At 38.4% G+C, this 16,579-nt stretch overlaps 1 protein-coding gene across 1 annotated transcript in view; it reads right to left on the bottom strand.

The window, feature by feature from the left end:
• KIAA2012 (KIAA2012 ortholog) overlaps positions 1-16,579 on the bottom strand; it is a 158,910-nt gene that overhangs the window by 10,020 nt on the left and 132,311 nt on the right. The window contains exons 17-20 of the mRNA XM_069068826.1: positions 13,086-13,179; positions 11,959-12,136; positions 10,647-10,764; positions 9,198-9,532 (exon numbers count right to left, since the gene is read on the bottom strand). Of these exons, the coding sequence (XP_068924927.1) occupies positions 9,198-9,532; positions 10,647-10,764; positions 11,959-12,136; positions 13,086-13,179 (725 nt within the window). The remainder of the gene's footprint in view (positions 1-9,197; positions 9,533-10,646; positions 10,765-11,958; positions 12,137-13,085; positions 13,180-16,579) is intronic.

The raw sequence follows: 16,579 nt of genomic DNA, 5'->3' as shown, positions 1-16,579 counted from the left end.
ATGTGTGCATATATAATTTATACATATGATATGCATGTGTGTATATATGTACATACTGTCTATATAACAGACAGCATGTTGTAGCAGAAAGCACCCCAGAGTCCCCAGGGTGGCTGCTAACACAGGTTCTTAGATCTGCTTTGTTAAAGGAAAGCAACTCAAAATGGGTTAACAAGCTTACTTTAATCAGTCAAACATATATGGTTTACCTTGTTCAGGGGAAAAAGGTCAGCACCCTGAACTTCAAAGTATACAGGCAGAATTATCAAGACAGAAACAGATCAAGTAGACAGCTTTCCAAACTGTCCAACCATTACATCCATACCAAATCAACATCTGGTTTTCAACATCTGGGTTTTTCAAAGCCAGGGGGCTCTGGACAACGGCTTCCCAGAATCCAGATCAAATCACAGAACACTTCTCAAAGTGAGCCCCCAAAACAAAGCTACACATCAGGGCTTATATAGCCTTCTCCTGGCTCAGAGAATGTAACAACCTCTTGGACCCACTGGCCAATCAAAAAGTATCAACTGAAAAACAAGCCTCCCACCCCAGGCTCCAGGTGCACTTTAGCCTAGGGGCAGGGAAGATCTTTAAATTTGCATTTTCATTACACATGTTCACATATTAACACAAATATATATATATATATAGTGATTATCCACATGTAACATGTTCAGTGTGTATCTTGTAGGAAACATGTACACGTCATACCTATGTATATAGAGACTTACATGCATTTCTATCATCGTTTATCACCTATCAATCTATGATACTAGATATCATAGGCATCGGGGATATGGAGATAAAAAAATGAGATGGTCTCTGTCTTTGAGCTTACATTCTATCTGGGAAACAACAGGTATGCACATAAGTGAATACAGAACATATCCAAAGTTAACTAGGTAACTGGGAGGGGGGAGCGCTATGCTGGGGAGATTAGGAAAGGACTCCTATAGGAAGTGACGCCACAGCTGAGTTCTGAAGAAAGCGGAGGATTTTAAGAGGTGCAGGTAAGAAAGAAGTATGTTCCAGGCATAAGCGAACAGCTGGCGGAGGTAGGAAACGGGATGTAGTATAAGAAAACAAAAAGTAGACTGAGAATGAGGGGAAGTGGAAGACGTCGGTGGTTGCCCAGAAGCACCCTCCAGTTTTCTGTTTGGGTCTCCTAGATACACTGCTCCAGCTTCAAAGTACTTCGTGAACCTGCAGTCCTCAAACTAAGCTCAGAGGTTTCAATCTATGTGTTTATTCTCAATAGTCAGCTGGAGAATAGAATAAGTTCAAAGCAAAGGCATTTACTGAAATGTGAATGAGTAAAGGAGGATACAGTAATAAAAGTAGCAATATGGTAGCTACACAAAACCTGCATTTGTGGGGACTCCTTTCCCCACAAATACACCCAGAATCAAAGAAGAGGAAGGATATCCATAAGGGTCACAAGCAGAGAGCCCAATACACACATGGAGGTCTGACCAAGGTCATATCTCCAACACTGCCCAACTCTAGGGTTGCTGCTTTGTCTGCAACAAAATCTTTAATTCAAAAGATGCAATTCAGCATCAATTGAACACCTACTATGTGCAAAGAACAGTGACAGGTGGAGGAGCTACAAAGACAAATTTAAAATAGTCCCTGCCCTCAAGGAACTTACATTGTATTGGAATATTCTTAGACAACAGACCTCTCATAACTTTGAAAAGAATGAAAAATGTCCTGGAAGTCTGGTATTCTTTCTTTTTTCTTATGAATAGAATTTTTATTGTGGTTACAAACATCTGAAAGCAAATCTACAATGATGATATATATATATACTTAGGATATGAGATCATTTACTCAATGGTCTTCTCTGTATGCTTATACATGCAAGATGTGACATTGTCAGCAATGTGTTCTTGCAACGCAAATAGGAATTATAAATGTAAGTTGTCAGTACATCAAAATTTTTGTTTAAAATCACCTATCATTTATTTTTTTAAATTTATTTTATTTTTCGCAATTACATATTGAAAAAATTTTAAACATTTGTTTTGTTTTAAAGTTTTGAGTTCCAAATTCTATCTCTCCCTTCCTTCCTCCCCTCTGTAATGTTAATGAAATAGGAAGATCTTCCCTGCCCATTAATAGGGCTAACACATGGAGCCTGTGATGGCATGGAGCCTGAGTCACATGGAGCTCAGAGAGGGAGGAACTTGCCCAAGGAGGAGAGAAAGAGAGAGCACCAGCAGAGAGCAGAGAGTGAGAACTAGGCAGAGCAGGGAGAGAGAAGCAAGTTGTGAGTTGGCAGAGGGAGGAATTTGTCTAGGGGAGCTTGTTTTTGTGGGGCGGCCTAACAGAAAGAAGGTTTAAGATGTGGGGCTGTTCTGTGGACTAGTGATAAGTACCTTGTTAAATCTTACCTCTTGGTATTCTAATGCTGTCCTAAATAAATATTTTGACTTTGACTTTGAGGAAGAGAGTTCATTATATTTTGTGAATCTACCCTGGAAAGACACATGCATATTCATAGCGGGTATTGCATTGGCATTACACCTCTCCCTTCCAGAGATGGTAAGCAATCAGAAATAGGTTATACATGTGCAATCACATAAAACATTTCCATATTAGTCATCTTGTACAAGAAAACTCAAATAAAAGAAAAAGAATGAAAGAAAGTGAAAAATAGCATGCTTTGGTTTGTATTCAAACAAGTTCTTTCCCTGGATGCAAATAGCATGCTTCATCATGAGTCCTTTGGAATTTTCTTGGATCATTGTATTACTGAGAATAGCTAAGTCATTCACAATTCTTCATTGTACAATATTGCTGTTATTGAGTATAAACTTCTCCTGGTTCTGTTCATTTCACTTTGCATCAATTCATGTAAGTCTTTCCAGGTTTTTCTGAAATCATCCTGCTTGTCATTTCTCATAGCACAATAATATTCCATTACAATCATGAAGTCTTTATAGTCTGTTATCTCATCAGAAGAGTTTTCTTACCCATACCTTATGATTCTTCTGGAAACCAGGTCTAAAATGACCAGCACGGGTCCACGGCTGCCCTGGAAGGGTTTATCTACTATGTCTCAGGCCCTTGATAAGTTTGGAAAATTCTTAGGGCTTCTTATCCACTTAGAGCCTCAGCTAATTTTATCTGCTATTTTGTTTATATTCTTTACAGTTTTTTTCTTTAAAACAAAAATTAAAAAAAAAAGACACTGTCTCTTCAGAACTTTTATCAATTAGCCCATTAATAAAACATAGCTGGCTTTTTATCAATGTTTTTAGAAATCTTAGAGGTGATTTAAAAGGAATCTTAAATCACGAAATCTTAGGGCATATTAGGCCATGAACCAGGATAACAAAATGATAATAAAATATTCATATTTTTTACAATTTTCAAAATAATTTTATAACAACCTTGGGAAGCAAGTAGTATATGTATTTTTATGCCTGTTTTTAGAAGAAATTGAGTCTCAGAGACATTCTGACTCCCAAAATCACACCTAATAGGCTTACTAGTATGTAGCAGAGTCAAGATTCAACTATGTCTTAATTCTTTTAAAAAAATATTTTCAGTTTCAAATACTCTCCCTCCTCCACTCCTTGAGAAGGCAAGAAAAAAGAAAACCCATCACAAATATGATTAATCATGCAAAACAAATTTCCTTAGTAGCTGTGCCCCTTCCCCCAAAGCAATAAAAAGAAAGAAATATATGAAATAAATATGAAAAATGTGAAAGAAATATAAAATAGAAAGAAAACATGCTTCAATCATCACTCAGCTCATCAGTTCTCTACAATGCTTGGCACATAGTAAATGATATCTAAATGTTAGTTTAGTGTTTAGTATTACCAGGAGGTAGATAAAATGTTTTATCATGAGTCCTTTGGAATTGTGTTGGTTATTGGGTTATTAGTTTCTGAGTTGATTATCTTTACAATGTTGCTATTACTATTTAAATTATTTGGGGGGGGGGTTCTGCTCACTTTATTTTGCATCAGTTCAAACATATCTTCCCAGGTTTTTCTTTTTCTTTTTGTTTTTAGAGGCGGGGCAGGGGGAAGGCAAGGCAAGTGGGTTTAAGTGACTTGCCCAAGGTCACATAGTTAGTTACATGTGGATTTGAACTCAGGTACTCCTAACTTCAGGGTTAGTGCTCTATTCACTGCCCCACGTAGATGCCCCTTCTGGGTTTTTCTGAAACTACCCCCTTTATCATTTTACAGCATGATAGTATTCCATCACATGCATATAACTTATTTAGCCATTCCCCAATTGATGGGCACCTCCTCAGTTTCCAATTCTTTGTTACCACAAAAAAAACCTGCTATAAATATATTTGTATATATGGGTCCTATTACTTTTTCTTTTATCTCTTTGTAGCAGTATCTCTGGGTCAAAGAATATGCACAGTTTAATAGCTTTTTGTACATAGCTCCAAATTGCTTTCCAGAATGGCTGGGCTAATTCACAGCTTGACTGATAGTGCATTAGTGTACCTATTTTCCCAAATCCTCTCCAGCATTTGTCATTTTCCTTTTTTTCTTGTCATCTTAGCAACTAGGTAATAATTCAATTCTGGGTCTCATAATCACTTGTTTACTCTGCTATGCTAAAAACAAAATCATTTTCAAGTGTAAGAAATGAGAGAATGACATCATCTCCAATTTAATCTATTAAAGTGAGTTTTTCATTAGGAAAAGGAATGGCCAAAGCACTATTTAAAGGGTAGTTATAAAATCTGGTTATATTAAGGGGTGTATTTCAAATTAATTTCCAAGGTATTGATTTATAAAATTATTGTTTAATAAAATCTATACTTATTTGGGTCAAATATCGGCAAATAAAAGCCACTTGCATATTCTACACTGCTATGTTTACTCATGGAGAGAGGAATTGTACCCTTATTTAGAGGAGGGGGAAATTCTCCTACATACAGTTCTCAATGCCAATTTGTTGCTATAATTTTCAAATTTTAGATCCTAGTGTTAAAGTGATTAGAGACTTCTCTACAAATGATTTTTCAATTCATTGATACTCTACAGTTACTATTACTTTGAAAGGCATAGTGGTGCCGTAGAGATATGGCAGACCATCAGAAGAAGTTAGTCATGTCTCTGCCATTTATCTCCTGTGACACTTTGGGAAAATTTCTTTTTTTTAATTTAAAGCAATTGGGGTTAAGTAACTTGGGTACAATCAAGGTAACAGGGCCAGTTATTTTGTGTGGGTGCCAAGTATCTGAGGCCAGAACCAATCCCAGGTCTCCCGACACCGGGGCCAGCACTCTTACTCACTGCGCCACCTGGCCACCCCTGGGCAAATTTCTTAACCTCTTTATACCTTAATTTCTTCATTGATAAAATGGACATAATAGTATTTGCCCTGTATACTTCACAGGGTTTGAGAGGATGATCCAAATGAAGTGATATATGTAAATGTCCTTTGTAAACTCTAAAGGGCTATAGAAAGGTGAACTATTTATTATGACTGTCATTATTATGACTATTTGAATTCTAGAATAGTAGATTTGTCTGCACACAGTACATTTTTAGTAAATACTATTAACTGACTAGTTATACTTTGCAAACTCTTTGCATTAGAGGGAAAAAAATAGGTGCCAGGAAAAAAGTTGAAAATAAAACTCTTCTTTTTTCCCCCTAAGAGAGGTTAAGTGATGACTCTTTTAGTCATTTTCCCAAGTCTCTAGGCTTTTCCACCTCTGCCCCAGCAGCCTCATCCCAAGGTATAGTGGAGCCAAGCTCTAACCTGTGAGAGTTCATTGTTAAATTTTCAGATTGAGCAATTTATGCCTTAGAAATTGGAAGTCCTATACATCAGGGCTTGGTTTGTTATTTTGCTGACTATCTAGACATAAGAAATCTTTAATAATTCAGATTAAACTTGAAAAAGTGTTTGTGAATGCATTTTTCTTTTGAGTCTGGTGGTTAAACATTTATCAACACACCCTTGCATTGCTCTATAAACAGGGTTTGAGATCAGCAAGAATACCGTAAAAGGCTCAGGGAATGAAGTCATTTCCAGTCTGGAGTGACTGTAGGCTAACAACCATTACCCCCACCACCATTACCACCACCACCACCACCACCTCCAGACAACTGGCATTTATATAGACCTTTAAAGTTTGCAAAGTGGTTTACTCTGGGCGAACAGCAACAACAAACATTTATATAAAACTTAAAGGTTCACAAAGTGCCTCATAGATATTATCTATTTTGGGCCTCACTACACCCCTGCCTCTTCCCCTATGGCTCCCTCCTCAGACTGGTGAGCTCCTTTTTGGAGCCTCCATTTGAAAGATCAGCCATGTTCTCTTCTTGGACCTTCCCCTCACTTCTGCTTCTTCAGCCTCTTCTACCTCGCTCCCATACAGGTTTCTTTCCCCTTTTATCTGCTATTTTACTCCATTACAAGTGAAAGTACTTTCAGGATAGGGATTGTCTTTCTTTTTGTTTGTATTTGTATCACCAGAGTACTTAGCATAGTGCCTGGAACATAGTAAGTATTGAGTACAATACCTTGAAGATATTATGGGTTTGGTTCCAGAGTACCACAATAAAGAGAATATAGCAATAAAGTGAGTCACATGAATTTTTTGGTTCCCATTGTATATAAAAGTTATGTTTACATTGTACTGTGGTCTATTAAGTGTGTAATAGTATTATATAAAAAACCCAATGTACATACTTTAATTTAAAAAAATGCTTTATGGATGAAAAATGCTAACCATCCCCTGAGCCTTTAGTGAGTTATAATTGTTTTGCTGGTGAAAGGTCTTGCCTCAATGTTGATGGTTGTTGACTGATCAGAGTGGTGGTTTCTGAAGGTTGAGGCTGTGGCAATTTCTTAAAATAAGAAAGCAATGGAATTTGCCACATCAATTGATTCTTCCTTTCACTTGAACAATTAAGAGGCCATTATAAGGTTAGTAATTGGCCTAATTTCAATATTGTTATATCTCAGGAAATAGGGAGGCCTTAGGAAAAATAGAGGGAAAGACGGTTGGTGAGGCAGTCAGCATACACTCACAATTATCAATAAGTTTGTGGTCTTATATGACTGGGGTTCATGGTACCCCCAAATAATGATAATAATAGCAAAGATCACTGATCAATTGGCTAATATGATAAAAAAGGAAAATTATAAATGTTGGGGGATATAGAGTTCACAAAGAACATTTGCATATATCACTTCATTTGGATCATCCTCTCAAATCCTGTGAAGTATACAGGGCAAATGCTATTATGCCCATTTTATCAATGAAGAAATTAAGGTATAAAGAGGTTAAGAAATTTGCCCAGGGGCGGCCAGGTGGCGCAGTGAGTAAGAGCGCCAGCCCCGGTGTCGGGAGATCTGGGATCAGTTCCTGCCTTAGATACTTGGCACCCACACAAAATAACTGGCCACGTAACCTTGAGCAAGTTAACCCCAATTGCTTTAAAAAAAATGCTGAATGAGCAAAGATGAGACAAAAATGGGAACAGTTTATGTTGGAAACACATTAATACAGTTTTGGTAGAACTGTGAATTAGTGCAGCTGTTCTTGATATAACTTTGGAATTATGCAAGAAAAATGATTAACTATCCATACTCTTTGACCCAGGGATCCCATTATTGAGCCAAGGAAAGTTAAAGACAGAAACAAAAATCTAATATGTGCCAAAATATTCATACCAATGCTCTTTGTGTTAGTGAAGAACTGGAAACAAAATGAGTGCCCATCAGTTGAGAAATGGATGAAAAAACCATATTGCATATGAATATGATGGACTATTATTATAAAGTAAGAAATATGATATGATGAATTTGGAGAAACATAGGAAGATTTGTATGCACTGATGCAGAGTGAAATAAGTAGGACTTAGAGAAAAATATATCTAATGATTAGTGACTAGTTCATAGTACATGTTAATTAAACGTTTATTGATTTATTAATTATTGATTGACAACAACATAAGCAGAAAGATCACTTTGAGGAAGCTGAACCCTGAGTACAAGGAAATCAATATTAATCCTGGGGAATAGATAATGAAAGATACATCCCCTGTCATGACAGGAAGGTAGAGAACAGAATAAGATCAGGAGGTTTTGCTCAATGATTTTTCTTTGTCACGAAGGGAGGGGAAGAGAGTGCAGTTTAGAAAGACTAATGTGAAGGTAAAAGGCATCCATATTAACCTATCTAAAATAAAGATTCAGAAATGATGGGGAAAAATCTTTATTATCTCAGACAAATTTTGCTTTAGTTTGGAATTTTAAGGTCTTCCTCAGTTTGGTTCTTACCTACTATTTTTTTTTTTTGCCTTTTTGGAGGGCAGTTGGGGTTAAGTAACTTGCCCAAGGTTACATGGCTAGTATTTTTGTGTGGGTGTTAAGTGTCTCAGGCCGGAACCGAACTTGGGTCCTCCCGACTCCAGAGCTGGCGCTTTGGTCACTGCGCCACCTAGCCACCCCCTCTTACCTACTTTTCTAGCACCTATTCACATTTCTTTCCATCATACACTTTTGTGCTCCAATCAAACACTACTGTACTTTCTATTCCCTAGATTCTACATGAGGAGGAATTGTACAGAGTACCAAGTGTGGAGTCAGAAGATTGGATCCATCATGTTACCTCTCCGGCCCTCCTATTCCTTCTCTGTAAAATAAGGGAGTTGGAGTAGATGGCCCGAAGCTTCCATTCAGCTCTAAAACTATACATGATCCTATGACATCCATGTCTGCAATGCCTGTCTTTCCTCACCTCCATATATTTCAGGATCTTTTTCACTCTTTTGAGCCTAAGTTCAGTTGTGAAGCTATGACATTAGAGCACACATCCTGATTCCCCCAAGTCCAGATCCCCAAGGCTGAATGTACTTTCTCCTCCTCTAATTTTTCTGGAGGATTTTCTGTGGAGTTTTCCTTCCCTCTTTCAAACTGCCAGGACTCCCCATACCACTTTGCCTTATATTACATTTATCTATGTTCATGATATATTCTGCCCAATAGAATGTAAGACCAATGAAGGAAGGAATTGCTTTTCATTTTAATTTCTCCAGCATCCAGTGTTGTGTCCTACACAGAAGAAATAATTAGTAAAGGCAATATTGGATGTAGAGTCAGATTAAAAACAGGACTTTTCTCCTTCCAGACTTCCATCAATATATGAAGAGAGATTCTAGCCCCATCCCCTGTCAGAATGAGAAAACATCCATTCTTACCTCAGAAGTATCAGCACTTTTGTCCTTTTCAGAGTCTGCATTTTCTTTGACAGTTCTAGCCTGGATAGGATATAATCTTTCATCTCTGGAAACTTGACTTTCAGGAGTTTGATATTTTGGGGGAAGCATACATTCCTGTGAGCTGTAGCTTGAGAGAGAGCATTCTTCACCAAATTCGTCCTCTGTGGATGAAGAGTTACCTAGCTCTGACCCTATCTCTAGAACACTTCCCTTCTGCCCCATCTCTTTCTTCTTGGCTATTGGCTTTTTTTTCTTGGAGACTGACGTTGTCTTATTTTCAATTTTTTGTTTCTTTGGTTTCCCTGTAGACACACAATCAAGATGTAGGTAATCGGTCAATAATTAGGCAGTTAATAAGTTAGTAAATACCTACTATATACTGGGCACTATGTTAGGACCTGGGGATATAGAACAAATTCGAGTCTTTGGCCTTTAGTTTCAAACTAGCTGGAAGAGAACATATTTAAAAGCTATTGTACCTTAAACCAGATTTTTGTAACACCCTGTATTAGGTACATACAAAATAGATAGAAGGTGATTTTGGGGAAGGGGGGGGAAGGCACTAGCAAGCTATAGAGATCAGGGAATGCTTCCTATAGGAAATGGAATCTGAGCCAAGTCTTAGAAAAAACCCCCAACAGCCTAGGGATTTTAAGAGGCAAAGGTAAAGAGGGAATGCATGGAGATGAAAGGGAATACATATATGAGAAGCAGTGACAAGGCTAATTTGGATGGACTGTACAGTTAGTTATCCCTTCCACATTTCAGGGGGTATGGGTGTGGCACCCCTGAAGTCTGGAAAATCTGCCTAAAAGTTTTCGGCTCTCCCTTCGTATCAGAGAAGTCTGAATTATTATGGTATTAAAAGATAAAATACATTGTTATTATACAATACTAGAATGTATATTTTATGCATTTCTGAGTTTCTAAAGTTTTTCTGTGTCCTCTTTACATGTTGTCTGCAGTTTCTGCAAAACTTTCCCCAAATTCCCACTTAATTTCTTATGCCATCCCAAGATACAGCAAAACCTCAATGGGGAAAGTCATGATGTTGAAGGCATAATTCTAATGAATAGGGAGGAGAGTAATGTGTAGTAAGGCTGGAAGGTTAGGGTGGGGCCAGGTTGAGAAAGGCTTTAAATGACAAATAAAGGAATTTTGATTTGAAAGGTCTAGTCAGTTCACCCCAAGTATCGTGCCTGTAAGTCAATTGAAATTTGGCATGCCTGCCGTCAGAAATGTCTCCTTTCACCTTGAGAGTGGAATGAATGGTAGTTCTCTAGAAGGAGTGATCTCGTCGAGAAGCTCTCCAGAGAATGGTTTTCTCTTGGGTTGGATGCCAGTTCTCTTCAGGAACCTCCTATCCACTAATTCCAGTAAGTTTTATTTTTTTGCTCTATGCACATATTTCCTTACCTCCAACAACCTCTGATTTGTTTTGGGGCTTTTCTCTTTTGCCAACATTAGGAGGAGCCTTAGACTTGTTTACCTCCTTTATTTTCCTCCTTTTGGTCTTCTCAGGCATCTGTCTCTCCTGAAGAAGAAGAAGAAAAACCAAAGGAGAAGGAATACTGAGAGCCAGAGACACTTTTGTTAGCTGGGGTGGGGAGGTTTAGGTGGGGCCATGGGAGCAGGTTATGTCTGGAGATGGGGAAAGAAATCCCCACATTGGGGACTTTAAGGCTGGTGAGACAGACAAGATTCAGTTTGGGGTTTGGGACAAAAAAGGTGTACTATAGAAGTCAGGGCTGGGGAAGAGATTTGAATATGGTCCATTTCATTATCATTTTTTTAAATTTTTAAAATTTATTTAAATTTTTAAATTTTTAGTTCTCATTTTTAAAAGGGAGGTATTGGACTGTATAGCTAGTGTCCCCTCAACGTCTGTCTCTGATGCTGATGGAATTATGCTCCCCAAAACTGGACCAGAAGTTCCACCTATATCACAGGGCTGATGTGAGCAAAGGACTTCGTCAACCTTAAAACATTATAAAAATATGAGCTGTGATGGCGATGGATCTGAGCACCAGCCTATCTAAGTGCAGAGAGCCATAATGCCAGAAGTTTGATCACTAGGTGTTATAAGCAAAGAACTTCCTCATCCATAAAATGGAGATAATAATAATATCTACCTTCCTGGGATTGGTGTGAAGATCAAATGAGATAATAATTACTGGCACTTTGCTAAGTGCTTTACAAACCTCTTTCCAGCTTTACTACACATTACACTCCTTCATACACACTGCAGTCCAGTCTATGATGCAGGTAATATATGATTATCCCAGTTTTACAGATAGGGAAACTGAGGCTCAAAGAGCTTTAAAGCACTTGCTCATCATGGTAAGACCAGTCTGAGCTTGTGCTCTATTTTTATAACTCTTGAGAATCCAGGATACCCACCACAATGAGTCATCACAGTAGGTCATGAATAGTATTGCTACTATTATTAATTTTTTTCTAATCAGGTCAGGCAGCTTTCAAGGCTACACCATCCCAAATCTCCCCAAAGCACACTCTCCTGGACTCAGACTAGGGACAGAGAAACTCTTCTATAAAAGATGAGTTTTTCAGGAAATTCCAAGCAAATGAACTTTGTTCCAAGCAAAAAAACTTTGTTGTGATTGAAAGGCTCCTGCAAACTTCACCTTTCTCCATGATGGAAGTTACTAGGAAGGCTCTCCATAAAAGAGGAAAAGAAGAAGGAAAAGAAAAGTCCTCAGGTACTTACAGGGCTAATGCTTTTTGCAGCCAGCTTGCCGAACTTTGGGAGCACATCTTTCCCTTTTCTGCTTCTTGAGAGAAGTTGCTTCTCAGTAGGATTTTTCTTAATTTCCACCATCTTTGGTGCCACTGGGGCATTTCCTGGAGGTCTTGTGAGGTGGTGTAGCAGTTCATTATCTCCACCTCTGTGAAAGCCAATGGGACTTTTCTCAAAGGAGAGTTCTCTGACTGGAACTAGGATATAGAAGCTTTAACAGGGCTGATCCTTTACTTTCTGGCTTCTTCTTGTAAGCCCTGAAACTCAGGATGGGGGAGGTGGAATATTCTGAGTGTTATTTAATCAAGCATACAGTTTGTGCCTTTCCCTGGGCAGCTGGGATTACTTTCAATGAAATTCCTCAGATAGCTGCCTCACCCCACTCAGTTATCTCCTCTATTTGCTTCCAGAGAAAGTAACAAATCATCTTTCTGTGCTCTGAATAGCTTTCCCAGACTCCCTTGCAGGTGCAAGTTTTTGAGTCATAGAATTTGCTCAGCTACCACAGCAAGATTTGGTGAGAGAACAAAGGGAGAACAGAACCCAAGTTCTAGGTAGGGAGTGCCAGGATACCCAGGCAGGAGCTGGGGATGGGAATCCTCTACCAGTTACCGTGCTCTTGCCCCAAATGGGATTTGGGTTACCTTATCCCATCACTTTTATCCTAGTCAAAGGAGTTTTTCTTCTATAACATGGTGTCTTTAAAAAAGTACACTATGAGAGGAGAGAGACAGGTGCTATTTTGACAATTTTAGGAATCTCTATATGCATTTTGCATTGTCTCTATTGATTTTCCATTAGCAGCAATTCTAAGACTAGTTCCTGCAGATGGGAAAGAGGATCCTTTGGAGATCACATCTGACCTTTACTCTCTGTCCATAAGACAAATGAATGCCGCCTTCTCGAGCAAATAAATGTTCCTGGTGGGATTGTCACAGGGTAATCATCATTTATTCCAAGGCTAGAATTTCATTCTAGGAGTGTAACTGTTTGCTTAGTTTTTTATGTGCCTCATCTCATAGCAACCTGGAAAAAAAGTACAAACTGAAAAACAAAAGGAGGAGAAGCCAAGGCCGCTGTTTTCTGTACAAACTTACAATTCTTGGATGGTTTCTGCCAAAGGGGTCAGGTTTCTTTCTAACCCTGAAGAGCCAAGTGATCCAGAGCTTCCATCCCTCTGCTTTTCTATCTCTGTGAACACAAAGAGTATCCTTATTCAGCAGGAAGGACCCAAGAAAGGCATTACAACTACCCTTTCCGGATGCTTGAGGGATAGGGGTGGGAGTATTATGCTTAATAGGGACCCTTGTAGGGTCCTATGCCATGAGATCCTCAATCAGACCTTGTGTTGGGCCTGGGCTCCTTCCTTCCTGTTTGCCTTCTTGCCTGCCTGCTTTCCTTTTTTTCAATTGTGGTTAAATGACTTGCTTAGGGTGACACAGCTAGTAAGTATCTGAAGCCTCATTTGAATTGAGGTCTTCCTGACTCCAAGGCCAGTGTACCACCTAGTGTATCCACTGTACCACCTAGCTGCCCCCCGCTTCTTATTTCTGAAAGATGTCCAATTAATTAATGTGAAATTCCCATAATTTGATATGGAGTGGTCTTTACTTTGAAGTTCCTCAGTTTCTACTTACTCTAATTCCTCTCCCAGAACCTTATATTTATTTTTTTCTTTATAGGTTCTTTGTAGTGTTTCTATGGAATAAAACCATTCTACAACATTATTACTTTTCTAGAATAGCAGAATATGGTTTGTTGGTCAGGATGAATCTGTTATTATGGTTCTAGCTAAGTATGTCACATAACCTGTATTTTAAAAAATATGATAGAATTCTCTTTACTTGGCTATTCTTAGCAATGCAGTGATCCAAGACAATCCCAAAGGACTTATGATGAAAAATGGTATCCGCCTCCAGAGAAAGAACTATGTGGTCTGAATTTAGACTGAAGCATACAAAAAAAATGATAGAATTCTCAAACAATGAATTTTTACATAGATCTATATAAGCCATGGATGAATTCTGTCTGCAAAACACAACAATATCAGAGAAGCATTTATCAGGGACATAGTATGTGCCAGCAGCTGTACTAGGTGCTTGTTTGTCTCTCCATTTCCTGACCCATTTTTCCTCTCCAATAATCCAACCATTTTCACATCTTCTATGAGGGCAACTCCCAAGTATGCAGCTCCAAACCATCAGTGGTTTAGTCCTTCATCTCCATTTAGTCACTTAGTCTTTTTAGGTCCTCTCAAACTTAACAAGTCTAAAATTAAACTCATTACCTTTCCTCTCAAAACCAGCTCCTTTTCCGTATTTCTGTCAATGGTAGTTATTCTCTTAGCCACTTGGTTTCAGAACTTTGTGTCACTCCTTCCCTCAACTCCCAGATCTAATAAGTCTACCTAGTCTTCCTTATCCATGTTTTCCTTTCTTTCCTCATTCTACATACTAATCCTGATCTTTTATTGTAGGTCATGTCTGAAATACTATAATAACTAGTCTTCCAAGTCTCCGATCTCTTCCTCTTTCAGTCCATCCTACACACAACTAACCATAAAAGTCTTCCTGGAGAATCGCTTTAGAATATAATCACAATCCCATCCCCCCAAATAGATAGTAAGTATATGACTTACCATCTATTTTTTTGTGTTGTGGATTTCAGTCTTCATAAAATTTTGAATCTTGGCCTTTAGGAAAGTAAAGATTTTCTCTTTTGGTATAGTGGATGTCATTGAAGAGGCCTAGGTCTGAATGCTTCTTCTGACATTTCCTAGCTGTATGATGCCAAGTTCATATACTTACTACCATCTTTAAGTCTTCAGTTTCCTCACTTATAAAAAGAGCTATTGTTGTGGAGAAGTGCTTTGTAGTCCTCAAAGATCCATGTGAGTTATTTTTATTATGCCATGTGCCTACTCAAAAATGTTTGGAGGATTCCCACTGCCTATGAAATAAACTCTGTAGCTTTATCATGACCTTCTCACATAACCAAGTTAGTTCCAATTCACCTTTCCAACCTGATCTCCCACTAGGTTTCTCCCTTCCATTCCAGATAGAGTGGTCTCTTTATTGTCCCTCCCAGCCCCAAAAGTACCTTCCTTTTACATTTTTGTCTCCATGTTATTCACATTTTGCCTCACCTTCCCACATTGCCATTGAAGTAAGACAATGTTTAGAAAGAAGCTTACAAACCTTAAAGCATTACATACATGTAAGCTATCATCACTGTCATTCCTGCTTCCAATGTTCTTTTATTCTTCCTCACTAGTAGTTACTATCCATCCTTCAAGGCCTGGATAATGCCTCATTTCTCCTGTGAAGGCTTCTCTGATCATTCTGGCCCATGGTAGTCATCTTTTCCTCCTTTTTAATTTTTTCATTATTTGCTCCAACTCATTTGATGCATCATATACTATATTGTGGATTACCTTTTTGGGATGGATATTCTCTCCCTCTAACTTAGCTGTAAGTTTCTGGAAGGAGGAGTCATGGCATTGGGGTATGGTGGGAGGATCATTGAATTAAGTGGTCCTGGGATAAAATCTCAGCTCTCTCATTTACAAGCTTTTTGACCTTGGATGAGTCACATCACTTCTGTTTCCTGGACTATACAATTGAGATAGCAACACTGGTATTGCCAACCTCACAAGATTATGGTGAGACTCAGAGACAGTGTACTTAAAGGACTTTATAAATGGTGTATGACCTTTATGAATATGACCTTTATTATATACCAGGGAAGACCATTGATTGATTACCTTGTAATTTTGAATTTATTTTGATGTTAAAAGATTATAGTAGAAGATAGCATGGGTGGATGAGAGCAATTAACTATTGTGAGGAATTTAGATGCCATCTCCAGTAAGTTTTTTTTTCTTTTACACGGAAGGAACAGGAAGAGTTAAGTCACTGGAAATTGCTCATTCCTCTACTTTGGACTCCAGGACAGGGTGTAGCTTCACCAGCAGAGGGTGGTGTTGCACCAGACATAGGCTCTCAAACTAACTTTAAAAGATTGCTTTGAGGGATAACCACCATGTGTTTCAGATAAGGGTGAAACCATGAGAGGGCCCACATTTGGGCAGTGGAAGAAAAAGAACCCAACAGCGGCTTTAGAAAATAAAGGCACAGACCAACACAGTGATATCAATAACACTGACTTGTAGGTCTCAGCTGCTTTTTGGGTGTTGGCTATTTTTTTTGTGGTGTGGATTTCAGTCTTCATTAAATTTTGAATCTAGGAAAGCAAAGAGTTTCTCTTTAAAAACAAAATCAATTGCATAGAAATGATCTCATGGGTTATCCTGCTGGGTTAGAGTCTTTGGATCAGAGATTCAGAGCTGGAAGACACCATCTAGTCAAGCCACTCTCAGAAAAGTTCAATAGCTCGCTTGGGGTCATGCAGATTGTAAAAGACAGATGTTGGATTTGAACCCAGATCATAAGCTTATAGATTTGGGACTTTAAGGGCATTTAGAGGTTATCCAACCTTTTCATTTTACAGATGAAGACCAGGTGAAATGATTCGCCCAAGGTCACTGTGATAGTAATGGCAATTAAAGATTCCCCTGTATTGGCTTGGTTTT

Source organism: Petaurus breviceps, unplaced genomic scaffold (genome assembly GCF_028583685.1).
Source record: "Petaurus breviceps papuanus isolate PSGF00001 unplaced genomic scaffold, PetGlider_PUasm1.0 90769, whole genome shotgun sequence".
Taxonomy (NCBI): domain Eukaryota; kingdom Metazoa; phylum Chordata; class Mammalia; order Diprotodontia; family Petauridae; genus Petaurus; species Petaurus breviceps.
The sequence above is the reverse complement of the archived record's forward strand: the minus strand, read 5'-3'. Positions and strand labels throughout refer to the sequence as shown.